The 24,804-nt window shown below is 40.5% G+C and overlaps 2 protein-coding genes across 3 annotated transcripts in view; one reads left to right on the forward strand and one right to left on the reverse strand.

Moving 5' to 3' along the window:
• Nucleotides 1-800: 800 nt before the first annotated feature.
• Nucleotides 801-21,331, reverse strand: NUCB1 (nucleobindin 1). Its single transcript, XM_039335222.1, has 13 exons — nucleotides 21,070-21,331; nucleotides 19,928-20,039; nucleotides 18,685-18,792; nucleotides 16,548-16,680; nucleotides 15,464-15,567; nucleotides 13,025-13,210; nucleotides 12,737-12,827; nucleotides 10,667-10,725; nucleotides 10,315-10,407; nucleotides 8,011-8,100; nucleotides 5,788-5,958; nucleotides 3,971-4,082; nucleotides 801-1,457 (listed from the first exon to the last, which is right to left on the reverse strand). The coding sequence occupies exons 2-13, from the start codon at nucleotides 20,027-20,029 to the stop codon at nucleotides 1,339-1,341; spliced, it is 1,368 nt and encodes a 455-aa protein (XP_039191156.1). The 5' UTR covers nucleotides 20,030-20,039; nucleotides 21,070-21,331; the 3' UTR covers nucleotides 801-1,338.
• A 2,017-nt stretch (nucleotides 21,332-23,348) lies between these two features.
• The window catches only part of TULP2 (TUB like protein 2), a 52,953-nt gene continuing 51,497 nt past the window's right edge, over nucleotides 23,349-24,804 (forward strand). Inside the window, exon 1 of one of the 2 annotated variants that reach the window (XM_039335226.1) lies at nucleotides 23,349-23,591. In XM_039335226.1, the coding sequence (XP_039191160.1) occupies nucleotides 23,529-23,591 (63 nt within the window). In that variant the 5' untranslated portion in view covers nucleotides 23,349-23,528. The remainder of the gene's footprint in view (nucleotides 23,592-24,804) is intronic. The other variant, XM_039335223.1, reaches the window with a different exon arrangement.

A 24,804-nucleotide genomic window follows, 5' to 3' on the forward strand; every position in this document is an offset into this window, starting at 1 on the left:
TGAGGAAAAATATATTTTTCTGCCCTTTTTAATATTTCTTCTCTGGGCTAACTTTCATCACTTTCAACCAGTCCTCACACTTACAACCACTGCAGTGTCCCTCGGGCGACAGCATCAAAATTTGGGTACTTGCCAATCGGTATGTATTTATAATAGTTGCAGCGTCCCAGGGTTCTGTGATCACCGTTTACGACCTTCCCTGAGGTCTCCAATGAAAAAAGTCAATGGGGGAAGCCGGATCCCCTTAATGACCGTGGTGATTCTTTTACAACCACAACAAAAAGGCGCAACTCACTTTACAACTACACCATTCCAGTCCCAATTGTAATTTTAAGTCAAGAACTACCTGTATAAGATGGGCAAAGTGTTACAGAAGCCAAGATAGGAAGAAATGGGTTTTTAAAAATTATTTTGGTCTTCCAGACTAAAAGAAGTTATGGCAAAAACAGAAGAAATGTCAATGACCATTCACCCCAAATTGTACATATTTGGTAAGACATACTGCCCAGTAAGGAGCACAGTGACTTGGGCGGTTGGAACGTTGGGCAGGAGAGCTGCCATGGGGTGGGGTTGAGATCCTTCACTCCAGCTCCTGCTGGGGACATGAAAGGAGACCCCCAACTGGGTATCCCCAGGGCAATGGTGATCTCACCAGCTAATCCTTTCATCCAGGAAGTGCCTCTGTGCTTCTGGCACAACTGCAAAAAAACCCTGCCAAGTATACAGATACTGAAACCATGTCACATGCAAAGGGAAGATGGTGCACCAGGGGAAAAAAATGGAAAAAAAAAAAAAAAGACTCCAAGGAATTCAATTTATTAAATAAAATTGAACCAAATTGTTTGAAAACAAAATCCAGCAACTCTCAACATGTATTTTGCAAACCGATGCAACTGTGGATACGGAGGAAAGAAGGCAAAGCACAATACTCTAGTTAAGAGGCATCGTACTCATTACCTTATCTTCCCTTTTATTTACCCATAAGCATTTCTGAAACTGGGGAATAAAATTACCGAGGGCGTTATGATGCCTAACTCTTGCTTCTTCTTTTTCGCCTGCCCCAACCTTCTGAACAGCAAAGCCATTCCCTCCCTTAATTACTTCCCTCTGCCAAGGTATCCCCAAGAGAGTCACAGCCATCTGTTTGATAAAAAAAGTTTGCTTGCTTGGAAAAAGTGGAGGATTGGGTGAAGAGGACAACCATTAAGCTTTCTCCTTCTGTAAACAATGCCTTGCATGGTCCCTCTTCCACAGTCCTGGGGTGAAGTTTGATTCAGATACCCTGACCATGAGAAAAGAAGAATATGCAGACCCCTCTGTGCATGCCATAGCCGTGTTCTATTGGACAGCAACTTCTGGGTGTGCTTGGTTTTGAAGAGGTTCTGCTTGGTCTTTCTGAGCATCATGCTCTGGTGTTCCAGGGGCTCCTGGATGGGACTCAGGAGGAGAAGCATGATCTGGAAAAAAGAGATAAGTGTTACACCCACTGGTGCAATTCATCTTAAGAGCCTTGTTCCTCAAAATACCTACTTACCCACAGGTTTGGGAGTGAAACCAACACCTGAGGGACACCTTCTCTAGAAGTTTTTTTCACAGAGGTTAGACTTATGAAGATGGCCTAGTGTTTGTAGCTTGAACTGAGCAAGAATCAGGAAACAGATGGGTTTACAGATGTTGAGTACTACAGCGCTCAACAGCTCCAACAGCAATTGCCAATGAGGCAGGAAGCTGTAGCCCAGCAACAATTGTAGCATCACAGATTTCCCATTTGGGTCCCTATGAGTTTCTATGAGTTTATAAATTTGGTTTACTGCAGCCTGCATTGCCATCTTGTGGGATGAAATACAATCAGCCACCCCATAGTCACTGGGCATTAACTAACCTCTTTACCTTGACCCACACACACTTTCAGGATTTTTGGAGGAGTAAAAAAATAGAGGTGAACCTTTATTGAAAACCTTACGAATTTTCTTGCTGCATTTGTTAAGTGAATCACTGCAGTTGTTAAATTAGTAACACAATTGTTAAGTGAATCTGGCTTCCCCATTGACTTTGCTTGTCAGAAGTTTGCAAAAGGGGATCACGTGACCCCGGGATACCAACCGTCATAAATGTGAGTCTGTTGTCAAGCTTTTGAAAGTAAATCATGTCATCTTGGGGATGCTGCAACGGTCGTTAAGTGTGAAAAATGGTCACGTCACTTTTTTTCAGTGTCATAATTTCGAACAGTCACTTCTGATTACCTCTTCTCTTGGAAAAGGAGGCGGTGGGGGGGGGAACACTCCTTGGTTGCTGCATAGCTAGTGTGAAGTCCTGTGCGAGAGTTATGCTTCCAGATCTTCTTAGTGGCAGAGGACCTGCTTAGTTGAAGCTAGAACAGTTTACACCAGGGGTAGGCAACCTTGGCTCTTTTATGACTCGTGGACTTCAACTCCCAGAATTCCTGAGCCAGCATGGCTCAGCTTGGAAACCTCTTCCTTTCCCCTCAGCATGGCTGGCTCAAGGTTGCCTATCCCTGGTTTACATCTAACTTCCCTCAGAAGAGAAAAGTAAGGATGCTTTTACAGTAATGTTTGGCAGAAGGGCTCTGATTTATAGCCAAGCATTATTTTTATGAAGAATACTTCTGTCAACTGATGAGAGAACCAGATCGCTTCCATATATCCCAGCACTGGATGAGAACCTAACTTAGGATTCTGATTCTCACATTCACTTAAAAAAAAAACTATGCCAACCCTAGCTTTTAACTAAATGTTTTGGACTATAACTCTGGTCGTCTCAAACTGCAAGTCAGTCTTACACAGGTCAAGGTCCTAAATACCCGAGGTGACTGAGGACTGATCCAACTAAATTAAGCTAGAATAAGGAAAATCTGCAGTCAAACAGAAAATGACACTTTTCAGGATACCCTTATCTTATTTTCTCTTTGCCCTGGTTTTCTACATTTTCACTTGGCTAACAGAAACGGCCAAATGCTTATGTGTCTGAAAATTTTTTCCCACCTTAAAGGGTTCTTTGACCCACCAAGATTTACACATGCATCCTAACAAACTTTGAATGAAGCTTGGCGTTATCCTCTATATGTAACAAGGAAGATGAAACTGTGGGCTAACTAAGAAAATAAGAGGATTATTTGTATAGATAGTTCTCCACTTACAACAGTTCATTTAGTGACTATTCAAAGTTACAGCGACATTGAAAAAAAGTGACTTATGACCATTTCTCACACTTAAAACCGTTGCAGCATCCCCATTGTCACGTGATCAAAATCCAGATGCTTGGCAACTGGTTCATATTTATGATGGTTGCAGGGTCCTGGGATCATGTGATCACACTTTGCAATCTTTGGACAAGCAAAGTCTACGGGAAGCGAGATTCACTTAACAACTGTGGCAAGAAAAGTCATAAAATGGGTCAAACTCACTTATGTTTCATTTGGCAACATAAATTTGGGGCTCAGTTGTGGTTGTAACTTAAGGACTACTTGTATTATGTGGTCTTGAGGCATTGCCAAAGAGGCTAGCAGTAAACAACAGCCCAATCAAGGAACTATAAAGACTATTCCCACTAACACTGATAGGGGAAGCCTCGAGTGTGTAAAATATGAGCAAATCCTGTTCATTACTAGCACTGAGGATGTTACCTATTTTGGCAATGAAGCATCTGAAAGAAAATAACCAAAGTCAGAGAGCATCATGAACCCATTACTGCATCAATTGCTTTATTCTGTGGCTATACCGAGTTGAGTTACACATACATAAGTACAATTAATATGAGTACTAGCAACCAAACAACTCCAAGGTTGTAAGGCAAGGATTCTGTCTTTACCTTACAATGAAACAGCTTTAGAAAGCCATGTTTTCCTAACTCTTTTAAAGAAATTTTAGAATCCTGGTCTTCCAATCTTTTTCCTCTCTCAAATAGACCTAAATTGCCCTCTTTCCCAAAATCATAGCTTTCTGGCTCTTACCTGCTGGGGCCGCATGAGGGGGCTGTGCCTGGAACTTCAGTTCTCCCCCAGGGCCAACCTGGGGCGCTTGATCAAGTTGTTGAGATTTTCTGTGTTCCATCTGAAGCACAACCTGGAAGGTATGGGAATGTGGAGAGAGTGCCATAAGATGCAAAGCAATTCTTTGGCTTTTTAGCAGACTAAACATAGAATCTAGTGAAGATTCTCTGGGATCCATGAAAGAAGTGCCAGAAGGTTACCTGTAACTCGGGGGTTGAATATCTCTATTCTGAACACTGATCCCAGATTGCAGCAAACAGAACCAGAATTGAAGGCCCCACCGGAGATCTGGCATGTTACAATGAGTTACAGCAGTGGCCAAAATTGTGGAAACTTTTGGGAAAAGTGTATTTTTGAGGTTATATGGCTAATAACACCACTTTTGTTTTGGAGTAGTACCATAAAATTATATATCAATGGAAAGATAATTTAATCAAGAATGTAATGCAGCAAAGTTTGTTCAATTATCTGTACTGTATTCTATGAAAAGTTATAGCCAAATAACCAGAAAAAGGAAGCACAACTTGCTTAGGTTGATATCAGGTATTTTTCCTTCATCTGATTGCAGCCAATGAGCATGAGTGTTTAGAGAGCCAATCAGGTGTCATCTTGTTTTGGCAATGAGCCAATCAGATCACAGTAGGATTCAGTTATTGATGTCATATATTGAAGCTGAGAGGAGGACATTTGTCAGTGTGTTATGTGATTGCTATCAAGTTGGTTGGGGTTTTTTTGTGTTCTTTCATTTAGTGAGCTTGTAAAATGTAATAAAATTAAAGTAACAGTGCAAAAAGTTGACTGGTCGCCCAGAAAGCGATGTAAAATAGTATTATTAAGTAAACAAGGCTACAGTTATAAAGAAATTAGAAGAAAAATTGGTGGAAATTTAACCAAAGGTGGCATTTCTACTGTACACTTTTCCCAAAAGGTTTCCACAATTTTGGCCACTACTGTACTTTCAGGGGAAAATTTCAATGATTCAGTTTGTGAATTGAAAGCACATGATCTGTTTGGGCCACATTTATTTGAGTAGTGCTGGGGAAAGAATACAAGGGTCTGTTTACTTAAGGAGGATTCAAACAACCTTTATAGTATACAGAAGTATAATAAACGCTGACCAGTAATGATATCAGATGCCAATCATCTCTTTTTTGATAACATGGTTTAGATTTTCTGCTTATAGTGAGATTTCATGGTTAATAAGGCAGAGGTTAGCATGAGTCTTTTTTTTTTTTTTTGGTGGTTAGTTGCCTCCTAGTTTCCATCTAAAAATACAAGTGCTGATTTAAGATAACTTGTAAGCCAATATTTGCAAAAGCTTAAGCAAGCTTTAATTAGGGTTGAGTTCAGGGACTTTTACAATTTGAAAGTTTTGGTCCAGGTATTTGTTTTAATCCTTCAAAATTCATAACCAAGAAATAGCTCCCTATAAAAATATCCTAAGGAAATCTATGGTCCTCCATATGTCACTAAACAACAGCTCCCATCATTCCTTACTACTAAGCATACTATAGAGCAGTGTTTCTCAACCTTGGCAACTTTAAGAGGTGTGGACTTCAACTTCCAGAATTCTGGGAGTTGAAGTGCACATATCTTAAGGTTGCCAAGGTTGAGAAACATTGTTGTATAGTTCAAAAATATCTGGAAATCACAGGATCCCATACCGGTATATAAATGTCAGCATGACATGGGATCTCTGTTTCCCCTTATCAAAAGAAAGCATAGTGTTCCGATTTCCATACTACAATGTGTATCCCTCCAATTACAATATTCTCTACCTGTTGATACTCCTTCTTCTGAGCATCCAGTTCCACCTGCCGTTGCTGGAGCTCTTGATGTTCTTGGTGAAGCTGTTCCGCTCGCCGGTTTAGCTCCTCCTCTTGAGCCTTGAGCTCTGCCTCAAATCGCTGGAGCTCCGCCTCTGAGTAGATCTGTGTTTCTTCTACTGTCTAGATAGGGATAGAAAGAAGAGAGACCACTGCCCTAAGAAGTACAAGAATACCAAATATGTGGACCACCTGGTATCACATAACATAGTGCATAAATATTTCTGGGCAGGGAGAAACTAGTGACAGGATACTTATGAACCTCAATGCAGTTCTTAAAAGGTATCCTCCCCGGATACTACCTGGACATGTTGGACAGCAACCTGTTTTGCTGCATTAATTTTGGAATAATTCAAATCTCTTAACTTTTTTCCCTTAGCCATGATGGTTGGGACTGATGCATGTCTGAAACACCGCAAATTGCTGAGCCGCTTTTCAACTCGGTAGTACAATCAAACATATCTAGAATGAATTTGCTCTCAACCCCATTAATCTTTAGATGTTCGTTCCCCTGGAAATATTTCAGTGGGGTTATCAGGACTGATAAAACAAGTGGTTTCTCTGCCATAAGATTATAAGGAGAGCCTTCCTGGATTATCTATATCAGGGGTGTCGAACTCGCAACATCACGTGACGTGTCACAATGTATTGCAACTTTTCCCCCATTGCCGGCAATGGGGTGGCTGCGGTTTTGGTGTGGCGCATCCGGCCCACGGGCTGTTAGTTTGACACTCCTGATCTATACAGTCCAGCATCCTGTTCCTGTTGAAGCCAAATAGCTAATCAACACAGGAAAGTTTAAAATATGATGGGATGTGCAAATGACCTTGGGATGGAAGAGGAGGAGGAACTGCAACCTAGAAAATGGTCAGATAAGAAGAGATATCTCAGCTCACTGAAGGACTGGATGAAGAAGGGATCTCAGAAGAGCCCTCCTTAGTTCTCTGGAAAATGAAGGCAAGGGAGGAGTACTTTCAGATTCGTAAAATTCTGTTACTGTAACCTTACAATCATAGTGTTAGGACAGTGGTTCTCAACCTGTGGGTCGGGACCCCATTTGGGGTCGAACGACCATTTCACGGGGGTCGCCAAACAACGCAGCCCGCCATTTTTTTCCCCCTTTTCCTTAGCTGTACTACTCCCTTTTATTCTATTGGCTTTTGAAAGCCAATAGAATAGACTCTCTTGAATAGAGTCTAATTCTATTGGCTTTCAAAAGCCAATAGGAACTGTCCAGGCTATCTCTGCCCTGCTGAGCCCGCCAAAAGTCCCATTCTGCAAACAGTGCTGCACCAGTTGAGTAGTCCTCGACTTACGACGGGTTGAGTAGTCCCCGACTTACGACAGGTTGGGGGTCGCGGCATTAAAAAGGTTGAGAACCACTGTGTTAGGACACATGGCTTTGATTCTTGTTTAGACTACCTCGAAGGGTAGTCTAAACACAAAGCAGGATCCAGCCAAGACAGCATACTCCTGTCCATCTTCTTAATCAATATTCAAAGGCCTCAGACCTTTATTGCTACAACCAGAACTATTAAGACTAGCAGCCACCAAAAGCTGCCTCCTGAATTGGTGCGCCTGATCCATTTTAAATTTGTGGATGTAGGAATGTTTGAGAGCCTGGAAAAAATGTTACTCAACCTCAGCAGCTTTAAGATGGATAGACTTCAACTCCCAGAATTCTCTATCCAGACTAGAGAATTTAAGTCACAGAAATGGACCAGAGATTAGCTTCTCTAAAAAGTTTTCAGAGGACTATTTCTGGTTGTGGAGGGAGAAAGTTAAAATGGTCTATCACAGAGGTCTTCAAACTTGGCCCTTTTATGATTTGTGGACTTCAACTCCCAGAATTCCTTAGCCAGGCACATCTGGGCGTGCCTGGCTGAGGAATTCTGGGAGTTGAAGTCCACAAATCATAAAAGGGCCAAGTTTGAAGATCCCTGGTCTATCATAACCTATCCCACCTAGAGTTCTTCCAGTATGCTGGAATTCAACTCACTTCTCTAAGGCTATACTGATCAGGGAATATGGGAATTGAAGGTCCAAAAGATTGGTAAGTGTGTAGTAGCTGGAAAAAAAAATCTAACCATCTACTTGCTACTAGAAAAATGTTTTCTCAACCCTTCAGACCAACATTTGGAATCCCACTCAGATAGACAGTGTCATTTCACACACCTCCCATCCATCAGCTTCATTAAATTCCTTCCTCTGAGTGGATTTAACAAACTCTTCCAGAGTCACCAGCCGATCCTTATTAAGATCCACCTGCAGGAGAACAAGCGGAGGAAAGAAAATGAAATTGCTTCCTTCTTTTTGTACTTTCCCTACCAAGACTAATAGATTTTGAGAAGTCTTTAAAAATAATTAAGGACTCATCCCATTTCTCTACCTGCTTTGGGTTATAATTCAGCTGCAGAGGACATTCACTTTCTCAAAGCCCAGACCAAGGCCTGTGGCAGTATTTAGAATGTATGTTTTCTTTTTACAGAGAACAGTAGCCAAAAGTAAACACAGAGTTACGTTACACACATTATAACCAAACAAATCCAACAATGAAAGTAAAATAAAGAATCATGCTGGATTGAGCAAAGCCCTACCTATTATCCTATTTTCACAATAGTTGAATATGTACAGTAGGTATGAGGTAGCTAAGAACATATCATGCCAAGATATAATGAGCTTTCACTTACACTGTAGGAATCAGAGAGACTCTAGCTTTGGAAACCATGATTTATATCTTAATTCACTGTACAAAACCAGACATATTGATCTATCACGTTAGTAGGATGAGTGAACCCAGTTTTTCTGAAGCAGAATGTGAATGAAACTGGGGGTTCTTTAAGATCTTTCTTTGATGCACATTTTGGGGGAACTACCTTCTGCACACCGTTTGTGTCATTTTGGTTGGTACTATTATAATAAAGTTATCGATCTGGAAAATAAAAACTGGAAGTGAGAGAGACATTCCCCGTTAATTAAAAATTCACTATAACCATCATCATTAAAGATTAGCCAGACTTTATTTCAAGGTAGAACCTGGCAGCTGCAGTTAATAAATAACAGAAGTCAAATAATTATTCTTCCTGAGGAAAAAGTGAACTGGACTAGAGGGGGGGGGGAGGGAGGGAAGGGGGGTATTAGTTCTCTTATCTTAATGTTAAAGTATAATCTATGATTCATTTGAAGACCAAGGGGTTTTTAGGAAACAAATTTCCAATAAACTGGTCTCCACTAGTCCTGCCGGTATGCAGGATCAGTTTTCTCTTTCTGAAAAGCTTTGAAAGACAGCCAATGCAGAAAAGATGCCTTCTTTTGCTCTTTGCAAGCTCTCAAAAGTGAGACAAGAAAAGAAAGACGAGTCTCTTGTTCTCTTTCCCAGGCAGAGGGGATCAGAAGGCAAGAGATTTCGGGAGATTTCTATGAATTGATGCTTTTCCCTGCCCCAATACACACTGGCAGAGGTTTGGATTGCTGTCCGTTTGTTACTTTCATACGTTAAGTATTAGGAAAGGCGTCTTTTTTGCGGTGGCTCTTACTCTTTGAAACATTGGGCCTCTTGAGGTTAGACCCACCCCCACAGTCTTGGCCTTCCAAGAGAGCCTCAAGCTCCTGGATGTGCAGCTAACGAGTAGGCTGGCTTGGTCGCTCAACAGTGAGAAACTGGTGAAGCGGGCACAGCAGCGCCTGCATTTTTCTGCCTTGCATGAGAAAAGCACATCTTCCTTCCCCTGTCCTGACCACTTTCTATAGGGAGACGATCAAGCGCATCCCGTCATAAAGCATCACAGTCTGGTTTGGAGGCATCACTGTTTCAGACAGGAAGGCGGTGCAGAGAGTGGTGAGGATGGCCGAAAAGATCATTGGCAGTTCCCTCGCTCCCATCCAGGACATAGCACAGAAGCGTTGCTTGAGCAGGGTCTGTAAGATTATCTGGGACACTACACATCCTCTTCACGATCTGTTTTCCTTGTTACCTTCGGGGGGGGGGGGTCGTGGTATCCGAAGCAGAACATCCAGATTCAGCCATAGTTTCATTCCATACAGCATTAACCTTGTGAACTCTCAAGCTTCCTCCTTCCATTTTATATTCAAGATGGACAGTATTTAATATTTATTTGCTATGTATGTGTAGGGGTGTGGGTCTATACATATGTTGTATGTAGTATGTTTAGGTGTGTGTCATGTATGTTTCATGTTGAGAGCGGGCAATTAAATTTCATTTTTTATGTGTGCCGTTGTGCCCACAGTAAAGAAATGACAATAAAGGTTATTTTATCTTATCTAAAAGACTCTTGCAATTCGTTTGGGGCTCTAATGGAGTTGTTTCACACCGCAGGTGGTTAGTGAGTAGGAAGACGATCCCATCCCCATCCTTTTGTACTCTGGTTTCTAAATTATCTAATTTCTGTCCATTTTAATATTTAGTGTTTTAATTTGTATTTTTGCTTTTATATTCACACACTTAGCTTGTATACTTACATTCTTCATGACGTGTTCTCGCATGCGCAGCCGTTCTTCCTCCATTTCTAACATATCGTCCTCCTCATTTCGGGGATCATATACCTTGTCCAGCTGCAAAAAAAAAAAAAAAAAAAAAAGATTCCTTAAGCTGGTGTTTGCTTAGTTTGTCCCCACCCTTATCCCCAAGGAAAAAAGTCCAGGGATTGATGTTGCCACTTTTGTATGCAAAATACATGTTCTATCTCTGGGCTGGTAGTCCAGCTTGCAAGACTGCTCTGGAGTTTTTTTCTTTTTTAATGGAAGATCACTAAAGCACCCAAGTTGTCTAAATTACAGGACTGTTATCAGGAAGAGTAAGTAAAGAACTTGCCTCCTTAGTGAAAAGGGCCTCCAATTCCTGTTCATCTAGCACCCCATCACTATTGGTGTCTGGGGAAAAAAGGGAAGAATGTTAAGTGAAGCACATCAAATGTGAACCATTGTTCTTTGCTTACGCTCAAACGCACATGCCTGTTTGAAAGATGTTGCAAGTGGGGCTGAACTTTGTTTGAGATGGCCCAATAAGTTAGAACAAAGTATGCTACCAGCTACACCAGAGGTCTCCAACCTATGGGCCACAGCCCACTACTGGGCTGTGGCCTCTTGGCCACCGGGCCACATGAGTGGCTGGTCAGTACACGTGTGTGTGCGCGCTTCTTTCCCCTCACACCGGTGCTAGTTAAGCCACGAGCCATGAGCCTTGCACCGCCGCTAGCCGAGCTGCGAACCTTGCACCGGTGCTAGCCTCGCGCCAGTGCCAGCAGCCCCATCTGCAGAGCCTGCATGCTTGCGGCCCCGTTCGCGCACATGCTTGCACAGCCACATTAGTGTGCCTGTGTATACGCGCATAAAGATGCCTGCCCCTCCCTTTCCCACTGAGCCATCAACCCAGAAAGATTGGGGACCCCGAGCTACACTCAGAAACAGGTAGTCCTCGACTTACGACCACAGCTGGGACATAAATGGCAGTTGTTGAGCAGTTTTATACAGTCATTAAGCAAAACTGGTTTCCCCCATTGATTTTGTTTGTTGGATATTTCCTGGGAAGGTCACAGATGGTGATCACGTGGTCCCAGGATGCTGCAACTGTTGTAAATACATGCCGGTTGCCAAGCACACAAATTCTGATCAGGTGACCACTGGGACACTGCAACACTGGAACATAAGTACTTTTTTCAGCACCATTGTAACTTCAAATGGTTGTTTAAAAAATGGATCCAAGTCATGGACTATCTGTATATGCCAGAATTGCTAAGAATTCTGACATCTCAGTTCAGGAACCATGTATAGATAATCCTCGATGTACAACCACAATTAAGCCCAACATTTTTGTTGCTAAGTGAGACAGTTGTTATGTTTTGCCCATTTTACAGCCTTCTTGCCACCATTGTTAAGTAAATCACTGCAGTTGTTAAGGTAGTAACATGGCTGTAAAGTGAATCTGGCTTCTCCAAAAGGTGATAACCTGACCCCAGGACACTTCAACCATCAGAAATATGAGCCAGTTGCCAAGCATCCAAATTTTGATCATGTGGCCATAAGGATGCTGCAATGATTGTGTGAAAATTGTTCATAAGTCACTTTTTTCAGTGCCATTATTAAGTTTGAACGGTCACTAAACAAAAGTTGTTAAGTTGAGGACTACCTGTAAAGTATATGTTTAGACTGCTAGTTCTTTCTATTTAGATCCCACCTGCCAGGAAAAAAATATTCATTAATGTGGGGGGAAAAAAAAGCTTCCTATTGCATCAGAAATCCACACTATGAAGTGGCTATTCTTCTTATAATCAATACTGAAATTAGAGTTTATGGCTATTTATGTCTCATAGAAGCCAGAAAGAAGAACTGGGACATAAGATAAGGAAGTTAATTTATTTCTAGTCAGTTATTTTCATTTCACTTGTATCAGGCTTCCCTCATGCTAGTGGCCAGCAGTTGTTATCAAGATATTTAAATTTATAACTGGAACAGTGGGGGGGGGGAATGTAATGAGTCAAAACACAGTTATAGCTTAGTGGCCAGCAGTTGTGTCAAGATATGTACATTTATAATTGGAACAGAGGGGGTTGTGTAATGAGTCAAAACACACAGTTATAGCTGATTGATTGAAGAGAGCTGGCTACTATATGAGGCAATCTAAATTGTGATTGGTTGCCTTGAGTGAAAAGGGTTTTTTCCCCCTTATTTCCCGCCTTTTTCTTCTGTATGCCTCATGTGCTCTGTAATTTACCTGATGATGCTCCTGTTTGCCTAATTATCTTGTCTGGTGTATATATAGATCTAAAATATATTTATTTATATAAAACCACAAGTACGTGTCAGAATCTATGATTTCATTTGGACACCAGCTGCACAATTCCCTGACAAGTTGTCTTAGAACTACACATACAGACTTCCCTACCATGAAGCTTGAAGAACGTCTTGGGGTTAAATTCATTGGGGTCCAAACCATCCGTCTCCTGCCAGACCTCTTTGAGCTGATCACGGCTGCCCTGCAAGGACAGAATGAGGAACTCAAGTCAAATGTCTATGCAGATTCTCAATCATCCAGGTCATGGTTGTCCCAAAGGTAGTTTTCCAAAAAGGCAACTGGACTTTCTTAGAAAGGAGAAGGTCCAGATGCTTTTTGGAAAAGCATATTTGGCACAACTCAAGCCAAAATAAGCATCCAAAACCCTGGAAGCCCTACAGGGACGTTGACTTTGGGGTGCTCCTTGTGCTTCTTCTTGAGCTCTTCAAAATGTGCTTCTTCCTCACGACGCTTCTCCTCATCCAGAGATTTCAAGTATTCCCGGCGTTCATGCTCTTTCATCATCTCGTAGCGTTTGAATTCTTCGTGGTGAGCTGCATCATAATTCTCCAGATCCTTGGTAGCCTAAGAGGGAAAGACAGAAAAGCAAGAACCAACATTACTGGCATGGGAGGATATCACCGTCCTTTTATAATTCCCCCCCCCCCATCCCACAGGTTTCCAAATAATCCTGGACCACTGCATCACTTTCATTTGCCTCTAATTTCTGCCAGAGACCCCAACATTGCCTTAATACAGGCTATCAGGTCCAGATTAGAACATTCTCAGAATAAAAGAACAGAATAGAATAACAGAGTTGGAAGGGACCTTGGAGATCTTCTAGACCAACTTCCTGCCCAGGCAGGAAACCCTATACCATTTCAGACAAATGGTTGACCAATCTCTTCTTAAAGATTTTCAGTGTTGGAACATTCACAACTTCTGGAGGCAAGTTGTTCCACTGATTAGTTGTTCTAACTGTCAGGAAATTTCTCAGTTCTAAGTCAGTGGTGGCGAAGCTATGGCACGCATGCCAGAGGCAGCACTCAGAGCCCTCTCTATTGGCACGCATGCTACTGCCGCCAGCAGCAGGTCCATCACGTCACCACTGCCGCCCAGAGCAGGAGCCCCACCTAGCACAAAGGAGGCGAAGCGGTTGACTAGCAAGCTTGAGTAGAGGTGGTAGAGCAGAGGTCACCAACCATTGTTGATTGGTGGACTGGAAGAAAAGGGAGGGGGCAGCATTTTACATATGTGAATGCGCGCATGGGGCCACAAGCATGCATGCGCTGCAAATGGGGCGGGGCTAGTGCCTGCGTGATACTCACTAGCCCTGCCCCGTTCTTGCGTGGTGCAGTGCCTTGTATCTCCACCCCGTGGTGCCACGGTGGTCTTTTTTGTGCCTTGTAGCATGGTAGCCCATTTTTGCACCCCCGGGTTTTGCGTGCCACAGGCAGCACTCAGAGATGCCTCCCTGCCCCCCCCCCCGAGGACACCACAATGCTGATGCGGCCCTGGCATTTGTGATAAATAAGTGGGTTTTGGGTTGCGGTTTGGGCACTCGGTCTCTAAAAGGTTCGCCATCACTGTTCTAGGTTGTTTCTCTCTTTGATTAGTTTCCATCCATTGCTTCTTGTCCTGCCTTCAGGTAAAGGTATTCTTATACTGAGGTAGCTAAGATTTTTATTTATATACAGATAGTCCTTATGTCTACAATTGGGACTGGAATTTTGGTCCTAAATTGTGACATTTTTAAATCAAGGCCCCTATGTGCCCGGACCCAATTTTACACCTGCTTTTACAGTAGTGATTATGTGGATCACAAAGTAGCAAGTTCGAATGTATCGTCCAAATGGGTGTTTTTTTGACGAAAACTAACAAAAAGATCATAAATCATGGTGATGTGACCATGAAAGCTGCAACCAGTTATAAATGTGAGCTTTTTTGCCGTGTCCAAAATTGACAAATGGTGTATGTGCTGGCTGACATTTTATGATAGTCTGCAGTGCTTTATGAATCGCAATGCATCTTTACCAATGCAATTGTGACAATGAATCAGTTGTAAGTTGAGGACTATCTGCATTTGTTACTTAATTTTACATAGCTGTCCACCTCACAAAGTGCAACTCTGGAGTATGAACCAAGAAGTGCCTCACTTGAATTCTGGTATTCAGTTTATTCAGTAATAAACTCACTGAATAATCTTCAGCAAATGTGTTGCACTCATCATCTGTTGCCTTCTCTATAACATGGAGAAATTACTGTTGATCTTAACTCAAAAAATTAGCCAGGACAGTCTGTTCCAGCCTTGGGTCTTCCAGCCTCTTTGAACCCAAACTCCCATCAACCACAGCAATAACCAAACTGAATAATTTTGTATTAAAAGCTTTCCATGTTGTTTGGTGAGGTAAATGAGAAAATATTAGTTTTAATCTTCTGATTAGAGCTCCTAGGATAGAAAAGGAATAGGAGGAAGAAGCATGGATTATCCATAGAGTGTTTCTGCATTTGGAAGGTGTCTAGAAGCTGGGACTTCCCTTTTAGCACTGACCTAACCAGGCACTCCAAGACCCTCAATAGCTGAGCATCAAATTAAGCTGAAAGGTAAAAGAGATTAATCCTATAACTGTTTGAATCAAGCACCAAAGCCTTCTAAGCAATTCTCACCACCCTCGTCTCTGTTCTGCCAAGTCTGGGCAAGGGTGAGGAAGAGAAGGAATAGAGAATATGCCCTGGGCTTGAATTCACAATATACAGAGGTGAAGGAGGGGCCAGAGTATGCAAAGCAGATTTAAAAACTTAATTATCTGAAAGAAATAAAAAAAAGTTTCAACATACGGTTTTAATGAGCAGCTCCAAATCTCGGGCTTCAAATGTGTGCTGGTTTTGAGAGTCCAGATGTTCAAACTGCTTCAATAAAGCCAGGTGATCAACCTGCACATCTGATGGAAGGAGATGAAAAACAGAGGTGAAGACTACAGTTTTAGATCTGAAGCGTAAATAAAAACCAGACAATACTGGGGCTCACATACTGCACTACACCAAAGTTTGCTTAACTATTGTTTATTGAACATTGAATGCTAGGTTCACACAACGGGCTACAGCAAAGCCAGATAAGTAAATTATGTGACATATCGTGACATATCATGATGTTTTTTGCCTTTGCAGAGCCAGGGTTTGCTTTCAGGAGCATCCGGAGCCGGGACACCTCCTGTCTCTTCAGTTCATGTGACACATCCGGCCACCAGTTTGACACCCTTGGCTTAGCACATTCAAGAAAACAGGTTGATTTCTATCAATAAGAGGTTTTTTTTTCACACATTTTTGATTACTAGATTTTGAGGGTGGGACCTTTGAGAATGAAGTCCACTCCATTCCCCTTTAATATCCTGAGGCACAAGGGGAAGCCCATTGGCAGTAAGAATATCAAACTGATTTGACGATAAACCAACTACTTTTCATCATTTAGCCAAATAATTATAAATTATTAATGTAAACTTACAATTATTTGGCTAAATGATGAAAAGCAATTGGTTTGTCTTCAAATGAGTTTTCTCTATTACTGCCAACAGACTTCCCCTTGTGCCTCAGGATATTAAAGAGGCAATTAAGAATTGTTAACCCAGGGATTAATTTATCTGTGGGGTCCTTGGTACTCTGAACCTGTGGTTTTCTTGCAGATGTTTCAATATCAGACTGGATAACATCATCTGTGCATTGATGATACAATAACACAGTGGCTGCCACAAGATCTGTTTGCACAACAATTCTATAGCAGGAATGACCAACCATCAAACAGCTATTCTCTGTCTATCCAACTAATGATACTATAACAATGAAACCCAGGATTGAGGCTTCACACATTCTCTGTCCTCAGCATTTGCAGGAATCCCACCATCAACACTCTCCTATCTCAGCTCACCTTGTTCCATTGTGGCATCCATTTTGGCTTTCAGGAGCATCCGGAGCCGGGACACCTCCTGTCTCTTCAGTTCATCTAACTTAGTGCGGACACTGTGACCAACAAAGTCCAGCTCTTTGCTGAGTTTTCCACTCTGAAAGGAGCAGCAAGGAAAAAGATATTTTATTTTTATCTTAGGCTTGCATTAAGAATTCATTGTATATGTGGTCGCTTCTTTTATCTCACAGCAAACTTGAAAAGTACATTATTTATAATTTATACCTACAATTTCAATTTATAACTCACAGACTGTGCTTGACCCAAAGTAATTTGGATAAACCTTGGGATTTGAATCCAGTTAGGTTTTTTCATCTTTTTTTTTCATCTTATCTTATTACACTTTATAAATAACTCAAGATGGGAACACAACTAATATTCCTCCTTCCTGTTTTCCGGTATCTCTTTATCTTTTTTTTAATTTTATTTTTAACCAACAAAACAAAACAAAGCAAAATATAACACACATACAAACACAGTATATACTCCTCCCCCCCTTTTAACAGCGATTACATAACGGTTATCTTCTATTATTTACATTTCCCCCCTTATTCTTCTTTAGAATATTTGTCCTTATTGCCCCGTTGTTTCTTATTTACATTTTTCTTCCTTCATATTCTACTTCTTACTAAGAATAATTCATATTATTATTATATTTATTATACACATATTTTCACTTTTGACCTTTCCATATTTATTCTCCTCTATTATTTCTAGTCTCCAACCAGTCATACCACTTGTTCCATGTTTTATAGTACTCTGTGTCTTCCTTTTCTTTTATCTCTTTTGTTAATTTGTCCATCTCAGCACAGTCCAGGATTTTTCTTATCACTTCTTCCTCTGACGGTATATTCTCATTTTTCCAGCACTGTGCGTATGCTATTCTTGCTGCCGTTATTATATGTAAAATTAAGTACCATATTTCTTTACTATATTTTCTGTTTAAAATACCCAACAAAAAGATCTCTGGTTTCCAGTCTACGGGTTGGTCTATTATTTCTTCGATCCATTTTCTTATTGTAGTCCAGTATTTTTTCGCAACTGGGCATGTCCACCATAAATGATAATATGTTCTATGTACTTTTTTACATTTCCAGCATGTTGGCGAATTGTTCTGGAACATCTTGGCAAGCTTTGCCGGTGGAAGATGCCATCTGTAAAACATCTTCAACTGGTTTTCCTTGAATGCCGCCGGCATAGTCAATTTTATATTTATTTCCCATATTTTTTTCCATTTCTCCAATTCTATATTATATCCAAAAAATTTTGCCCATCTAATCATTGTGTCTTTGACCACCTCGTCTTCCATTTTATATCTCAACAGGTTTTCTCATCTTAATTGGTCACATCACGTTGATTCTGTTATACAAGTAGTTCTCAACTTACAATAATTGGGACCAGAATGTTCATTGTTAAGGAAGGTGGTTAAGTGAGTTGTTCTGATGTTTTTTTTGCCACAATTGTTAAGTAAATCATTAAGTCATTAAGTGAATCATGTAGTAATTAAGCAAATCCTATTGACTTTGTTGGAAACTGCTTGGATGGTTACAAATGGCAATCACCCTGGGACACTTTAATGGTCTTAATCAGGGGTCTTCAAACTTGGCCCTTTTATGACTTGTGGACTTCAATTCCCAGAATTCCTCAGCCAGGTACACTGGCTAAGGAATTCTGGGAGTTGAAGTCCACAAGTCATAAAAGGGCCAAGTTTGAAGACCCCTGGTCTAACTATATGCCAGTTGCCTGAATTTTGATCATATGACCATGGGCATTCTGCATCCAGCTGTAAGTCTGAGTACCAGCTATAAGTCATTTTTTTCAGCACCACTGTAATTTCATATGGTTACTATATGAATCATTGCAAGTTGAGGACGACATATATATAAAATTGCCCTATATTTCACTTTAAGCCACAGAAAAATAGGATCATTTCCCCTTCTGCAAGTGAAAAGCACTATAGTAAAGGTGGTTTGTATCCATTACTGACTCCAAAATAGAAGTCCAAGTTTACCAAATTGAACTTCCCACAAAGGTAGTAAGAGAGGACTCAGCCATTGTTAGGATATAACAGCCACCCTGCTCTTTGTATATCCCAATTCACCTTGATGTCCTCTGCATTGGCTGCTTGAAGTTTTTCCCGGAAATGCCCATCGGTTTCCAGCACATTGATGACTTCTTGGAGGTAGCGGTGATAATATAAGCCTGTGTCCTGCAGAAAAACGAAAGTCAGGAGCCAGATCCATCAGATATTGTACTTTTGCAAATGAGGTGTATTGAAACTTCTCTTCTGCTTATAGATAGTGCTATTCAGGGTATATTAGCAATGGCATTCACAAGTGAACTTCAGAAAAGATAACATCATACCAATAAAATGAAAAATACATTATTAAGTACAAGAATGCAAAGGTTATGCTTAGAGAATTTTACAGTCTAAAACTGAAAATAACAGAGGAGGAAGGGAAAAATAACAAGCGTGGCTAAAAGTAAACAGAATGCATTTATATTATGATGTCCACTTAAACTTAGTTTGAGAATAGTAGTCTTCCCCAGCTTGAGCTTATCATAAGTATGCCAGTTGGGGAATTCTGGGAAATGAAGTCCCCATTTAAGAACCTCAAGTTGGGAAAGGATAAAGTAGAAGATTAGAGCCAAGAATTTTGGCGTGGGTTTTGCCAAAATATTTACTGAAAAAAAAAACTCTGAAGAAACTTATCACTATGTAATATCATCCATGAAATAATTTGAGAGGGAAAGATAATTTCTGGTATCCAAGGATAGTTCATTATATATTTAGGGCCCAATGCCCTGGGTAGAGGTTGGACTAGAAAAACTCCAAGGTCCCTTCCAAGCCTGTGATGCCTTGGGGATGAACCCACATAATTACAATTTAAACCTCAGGACTAGATAGTGCATGTGTCACAAGACTAGTTATAGAAAGCACAAATTTGGGAAGGGACAGTACAATGGCCATGGTATCTTACATAGAGTTTCACTTTGGCCCCTCTTGGAAACTTGTGGGCACCACATTATTTTGAAATTTGGTCCAACATCATTTTTCATCTTATGTTATCTTTACCAGTGTATCTATACAATCTTTATTTGCAGCTCGTTCAGGTAACTAGAATAAGAATGTCTCAGGCCAGTTGTCATAAGGTAGTGAGAAAACCTTACTTTTTCTTTACTCTTTTGTATTTTTTCCTTTTTTTCTTTTAGTTTTTTTAAACCTATTACAATAAAACATATATGTATGTATGTGTGTATACACACACACATACACACACACACACACACACATAAAGGCCTCTGCCAAGCAGAGAACAATGGACAATCATCAGAGCACTTACTGGTGGTTCTGGGGCAGCTTCTTCTTTCTCTTTGGGCCGTTCAATGGGCACACAGATAGCCAACCCTAAGAGAGCAAAGCCCATAAACCATGGTAGATGCATCTTTGAATCCCTGAAATCAAAAGCCATATAAAGAAAAGAGAAGGTAAGCAACCTAAGAGAGGAAAACAAGCTGCTTTAATAGGACTCAATTTGGAGCAGGGCTCCAGTTTGGGGGGGGGGGGAAGCTAGAAAGTCTAAAATAGGAATCCTTTGGAAAGTTGCTCAGTTCAAACTGAAGCAAGCAACAAATTCCTGGGTCACGAATCTTCTATTTCCACCGAAAGACACTCAAAGTATCAAAGTGACATTTTTTTCCCAATGTAAATCAAACCCTAACCCAAAACCCAGAAGTTGTGAATGTTCCAACACTGGAAGTGTCAATGGAGCTTCTCAACCATCCAGGTCTTGGTTATCCCAAAAGTGGAAGTTTTTAACAAGAGACTGGACAGCCATTTGTCTGAAATGGTATAGGGTTTCCTGCCTGAGCAGGGGGTTGGACTAGATGACCTCAAAGGTCCCTTCCAACTTTATTATTTTTATTAATAATAATATTACTGATCATTGCAGAGCCAGATGTTCAGACAGGATTTGGCATTTTTGTCTACCTATTATATTAGTATTATTAGTATTGAAGTGCTTTTTAAAGAGGCAACTGGACTTTGTTTTTTCTTTGAAGCCATTTCACTTCTCATTCAAGAAACTTCTTCAGCTCTGACTGATCCTTCCCTTCACCACCATCCAATCAGAGCTGAAGAAACTTCTTGGATGAGAAGTTAAATGGCTTCAAAAAAAGGCCAAGAAAGTCCAGTTGCCTCTTGAAAAAGCACCTTTGGTCCAACACTGGACGTTTTTAAGAAGAGACTGGACGACCATTGGTCAGAAAGAGTATAAGGCTTCCTGCCTGAGCAGGGGGTTGGACTAGAAGTCCTCCAAGGTCCCTTCCAACTCTGTTATTCTGTTAAAACCAAATCCTACAAAATTGCGTTATCCAGATAAACACAAAGAAGCTTGAGACCCCCCCCCTTTTTTTTTTCGCCATACCAAAAATCAGCTGCCAAATCAATGACTACACCCTTCCACAGAGCCGGGGCCGTACTTACGGTAGAGAACGGGACTCTCCTCCCTTACAGACTCTTATCCGGAACCGCCGAAGATGGAGAAGGAAATGTGAACCAAATGCACTCTGTACATGCGCAGACAAATCTTCGGGAACACCGTTGTTGTTTTTTCCTCACCCGGATACCCAAAAGCTCTTCTGCGCTGGACTGCGCACCACGTTATCCAGGCCGCGAACGTTCTACAAGCTACGCCGTTCTATCGCCTCAGTCCATCTCTAAGCCCCGCCTTTATATCTAACCTAGCTGGCCTCGCCTCTTTATATTGAGTTTCGGATACGTCACTTTCTACCGTGTCACGTCCGGTGCTCCATTTTGCATCATGACCTGTGCTTCAGACTCTTTTGCATAGAAGGCCACGCCTTCGCTTTCTTTCTCTTCCCCTACTTGCAGGGGGGGGGCTATAGGAATCCGCCCCCTTTTTCCAGAAGGAACATCCCTCCTTTCCCCCCCCCCCTTTCTAGAGTTTTCCCGTAGGGACCGAAAGAAATAAGTCTGATAAAACCAAGGACAAGGTCACTGAATATAATGTGTCAGGATAAATGCATGGCAGGATTTCCTTATAAATTTATTTGGAATTCAAGTAATCAATTGAAGCCTGGGTGAAAAAAACAATAACCAAACCTGCTCCTGAGCATGTTCAAAGTGCATAAAACTAGAACTATATCCGATCTCGGTTGCGAAAATTCAGATAATCGCTATTAGTGAAAGCTAACTTTTTGCTGTCGTCTTATGTGCTGTCCGGATTTTTTGCCCTCCAAATGGGATAGCCCTAATTAAAAACTGCACAGGAATTTCTTTTTTAATTAAAATTCAGATTTGTCCACAGGAAAAATCTCCAAATGGATTCTTAAAAGGTAGGCAAATGAAGATTTGGACTTTCCCAAATTCTAGCTTTGATTACATAGAAAGCAAATATCAGGAGGGGCAGGATTGATGTTTTAATGTTTCTCAAACTTGGCAGCTTTAAGATTTGTGGACTTCAATACCCAGAATTCCCCATGGCAGGTTAGAGAATTCTAGGCATTGAAGTTCACAGAAAGCTGCCAACATTTGAGAAACAGTGGTTTAAGCCATGGGGTCCAGTTTTAAAATGGAACCTGGGAATTAGATTTTACAATCTGTTTCTACTTCTGCAGTCCCAGGCAGGCCTGCAAGTGGATTGCTGTTCAAAAGTTTTGGTGGGCTATTTGGTGCATGGGATTGTGTGGGCAGGAATTTTAAAAGGTTAGAAAAATACAGTACAAGTAGTCCTTGACTTAAGACCACAATTGAGCCCAAAATGTATGTTGCTAAGTGAGACATTTGTTAAATGAATTTTGCTCCATTTTGCAACCATTCTTGCCACAGTTGTTAAGTGAATCACTGCAGTTGTTAGTAACACGATTGTTAAATAAATCTGACTTCCCCATTGATTTTCCTTGTCAGAAGGTCACAAAAGACGATCACATCAGCCCGGGACACTGCGACTGTCATAAATATGAGTCACTTGCCAAGCATCTCAATTTTGATCACGTGATCATGGGGATGTGGTGATGGTCGTAAGTGTGAAAAATGGTCATATGTTGCTTTTTTCAGTGCCATTGTAATGCTGAATGGACACTAAGTGAACTGTTGTAAGTTGAGGACTACCTATATAAGAAAAATTATATCAGCATTCTATTTTGTTTTATATCTGCAAATAATACATTGAAAAAGCAGACAGCAAAAAGCAATTGAGAAGCACAAGATGGAAGAGAGGAATGTAGGAATCAGTCACAGCTGTGAGAAGGTGATTAAGGAGTTTAGTAAGCTGGCCTGGAAAAACGAGTTTATTTCAGGGGAAGGAGAATCAAAAATGAAGGAACAAAAATGAGAATAAATTTGATGGAAGATTTTTGGTAGACAAATGATATAAACCAAACAAAATTAGCACACATAAGAGCCATAGAAATCAGGTCATGCTATGTTAAAATTGGTTTTCTAGAATAGTTTTTTTCCAACCTGATGACAACTACTATACTGGCCAGGATTAATGGAAATTGCAAAGTGGTCCATCTGGATAAAACCAGGTTACAGGAAGTAACAGTTGTGGGAGACTTCCTTAAGGGAATTGTGAAAATCATTATCTAAACATTCTGGAATTCATCATTCCAGAACAGAACACGATTTTTAATCCTTTGTAGCTGGCTGGCACTGTCATGGTTACCCATTGTTCAATAAGAAAACAGTAACCTGTTTGGCAACCTAGCCCTTAACATTACATATACAAGTGATAAAGCAGCTTCAGTGAGTTGTTCAAATAAAAATATTAATTAGCAGGGAGAAAGTTAAGTGAAGTAGCAACTTTTAAACTTGAGCTGATCTATTCCCTGAGGGATTTTTTTAAAAAACAAATAGCAAAGGCTGTTTTGCAAAAATATATTGGCAAATACATTTTTAGGATTATAGGATAAAAAAGTGCAATGGCCATGCTCTATTGGGAAGATGATATTAGCATGTCAAAAAGGCTGAAATCTCCAGATAAGGTAAGTTAATGAAAGGTAAAAAAAGAAATACTTATTTTTCTGTTTAAGTTCCAGCACATATGGGACACTCTGTTTGTAAAGACTTATGACTTGGTGTTTATCTTATCATGTAGTGTACTAAGATATGTTTTTTTTTAAAAAAGCATAATTTCTTGAAATGAGCCTAATAGTTGAATTCACACATAACACCAAGTCATAAATTCAATTTACGAACCATAGTGGGTTTGCACATTACACTAAGACAAAGAACAAGACACATGATGCTAAGGTATAATGTGAATTGATAACAATTTGTAAAGTTATTAATAAGATTAAGAAAGTAGTTAGATAAGCTTTCTTTTTGCTTATTCATTTCTAGAATTTGGGTTTTCCTAATTAAAGAGCTCAGTCGGGCTAACAAAAAATATGTAGTACATAACACAGGGTGAAACTCAGTAAATCTAAATGCAGTATCTAAGTAATTAGTAGTTACTATAGATTTTTAAAGGGTTAAATAAATGAATTGAAACTGCATTGATCAATACATCTTAGCCAGGAATACTAAAAGGAAATTCACATATTCAAAGATGACGCTTCTGAATGTCAGATTTTAGACAAGAAAACGGGGATTTTAAGTCTCTGTTTTGGAGCCTCTTAGAGATAATGACTGGGACAGAATGATGAGGTTGTAGTTCAATCCAACAATATCACTGTAATGTAAATAAGGAAAGATATGTCTCTCTTGATGAAATACAGTTGAATAAGTAGACAGACTATTAGCTTATGATAACAGAATACAAAACCGTAAATGACTAGAGACTTTCATATTAAAGTTCCTTTCACACAAGCTTGATTCCTTGTCATATCAGAGAAACATATTGTTTTAATGGCCATGAAATTTGTTGCCATTGTGTCTTCTGAGATTTTTGTTCAACTCCTTATTAGAGTATGCCACTCTCAGATTTCATGGTGGGTGTCCCGTCCAAGTATTCATCAACCTGGCACTGAAGTTTTTTTTTTAATTGGACGGGTTTAGCTAGGAGCTACCATTTGTTGTGATTACCAAATAGATTAAGCCAGTGTTTTCCAAATTTGACAACTTTTAAATTGTGTGGACTTCAGCTCCCAAGATTCCTGGCTAGGGAATAATTGGTTAGGGAATTCTGGGAATTGAGGTCTACACATCTTAAAATTGCCTAGGTTGAGAAACACTAGTTTAAGCCAAAGACAATCT

The sequence above is a fragment of the Crotalus tigris genome, unplaced genomic scaffold (genome assembly GCF_016545835.1).
Source record: "Crotalus tigris isolate CLP2741 ecotype Arizona unplaced genomic scaffold, ASM1654583v1 scf7180000017639.5415321, whole genome shotgun sequence".
Lineage (NCBI taxonomy): Eukaryota > Metazoa > Chordata > Lepidosauria > Squamata > Viperidae > Crotalus > Crotalus tigris.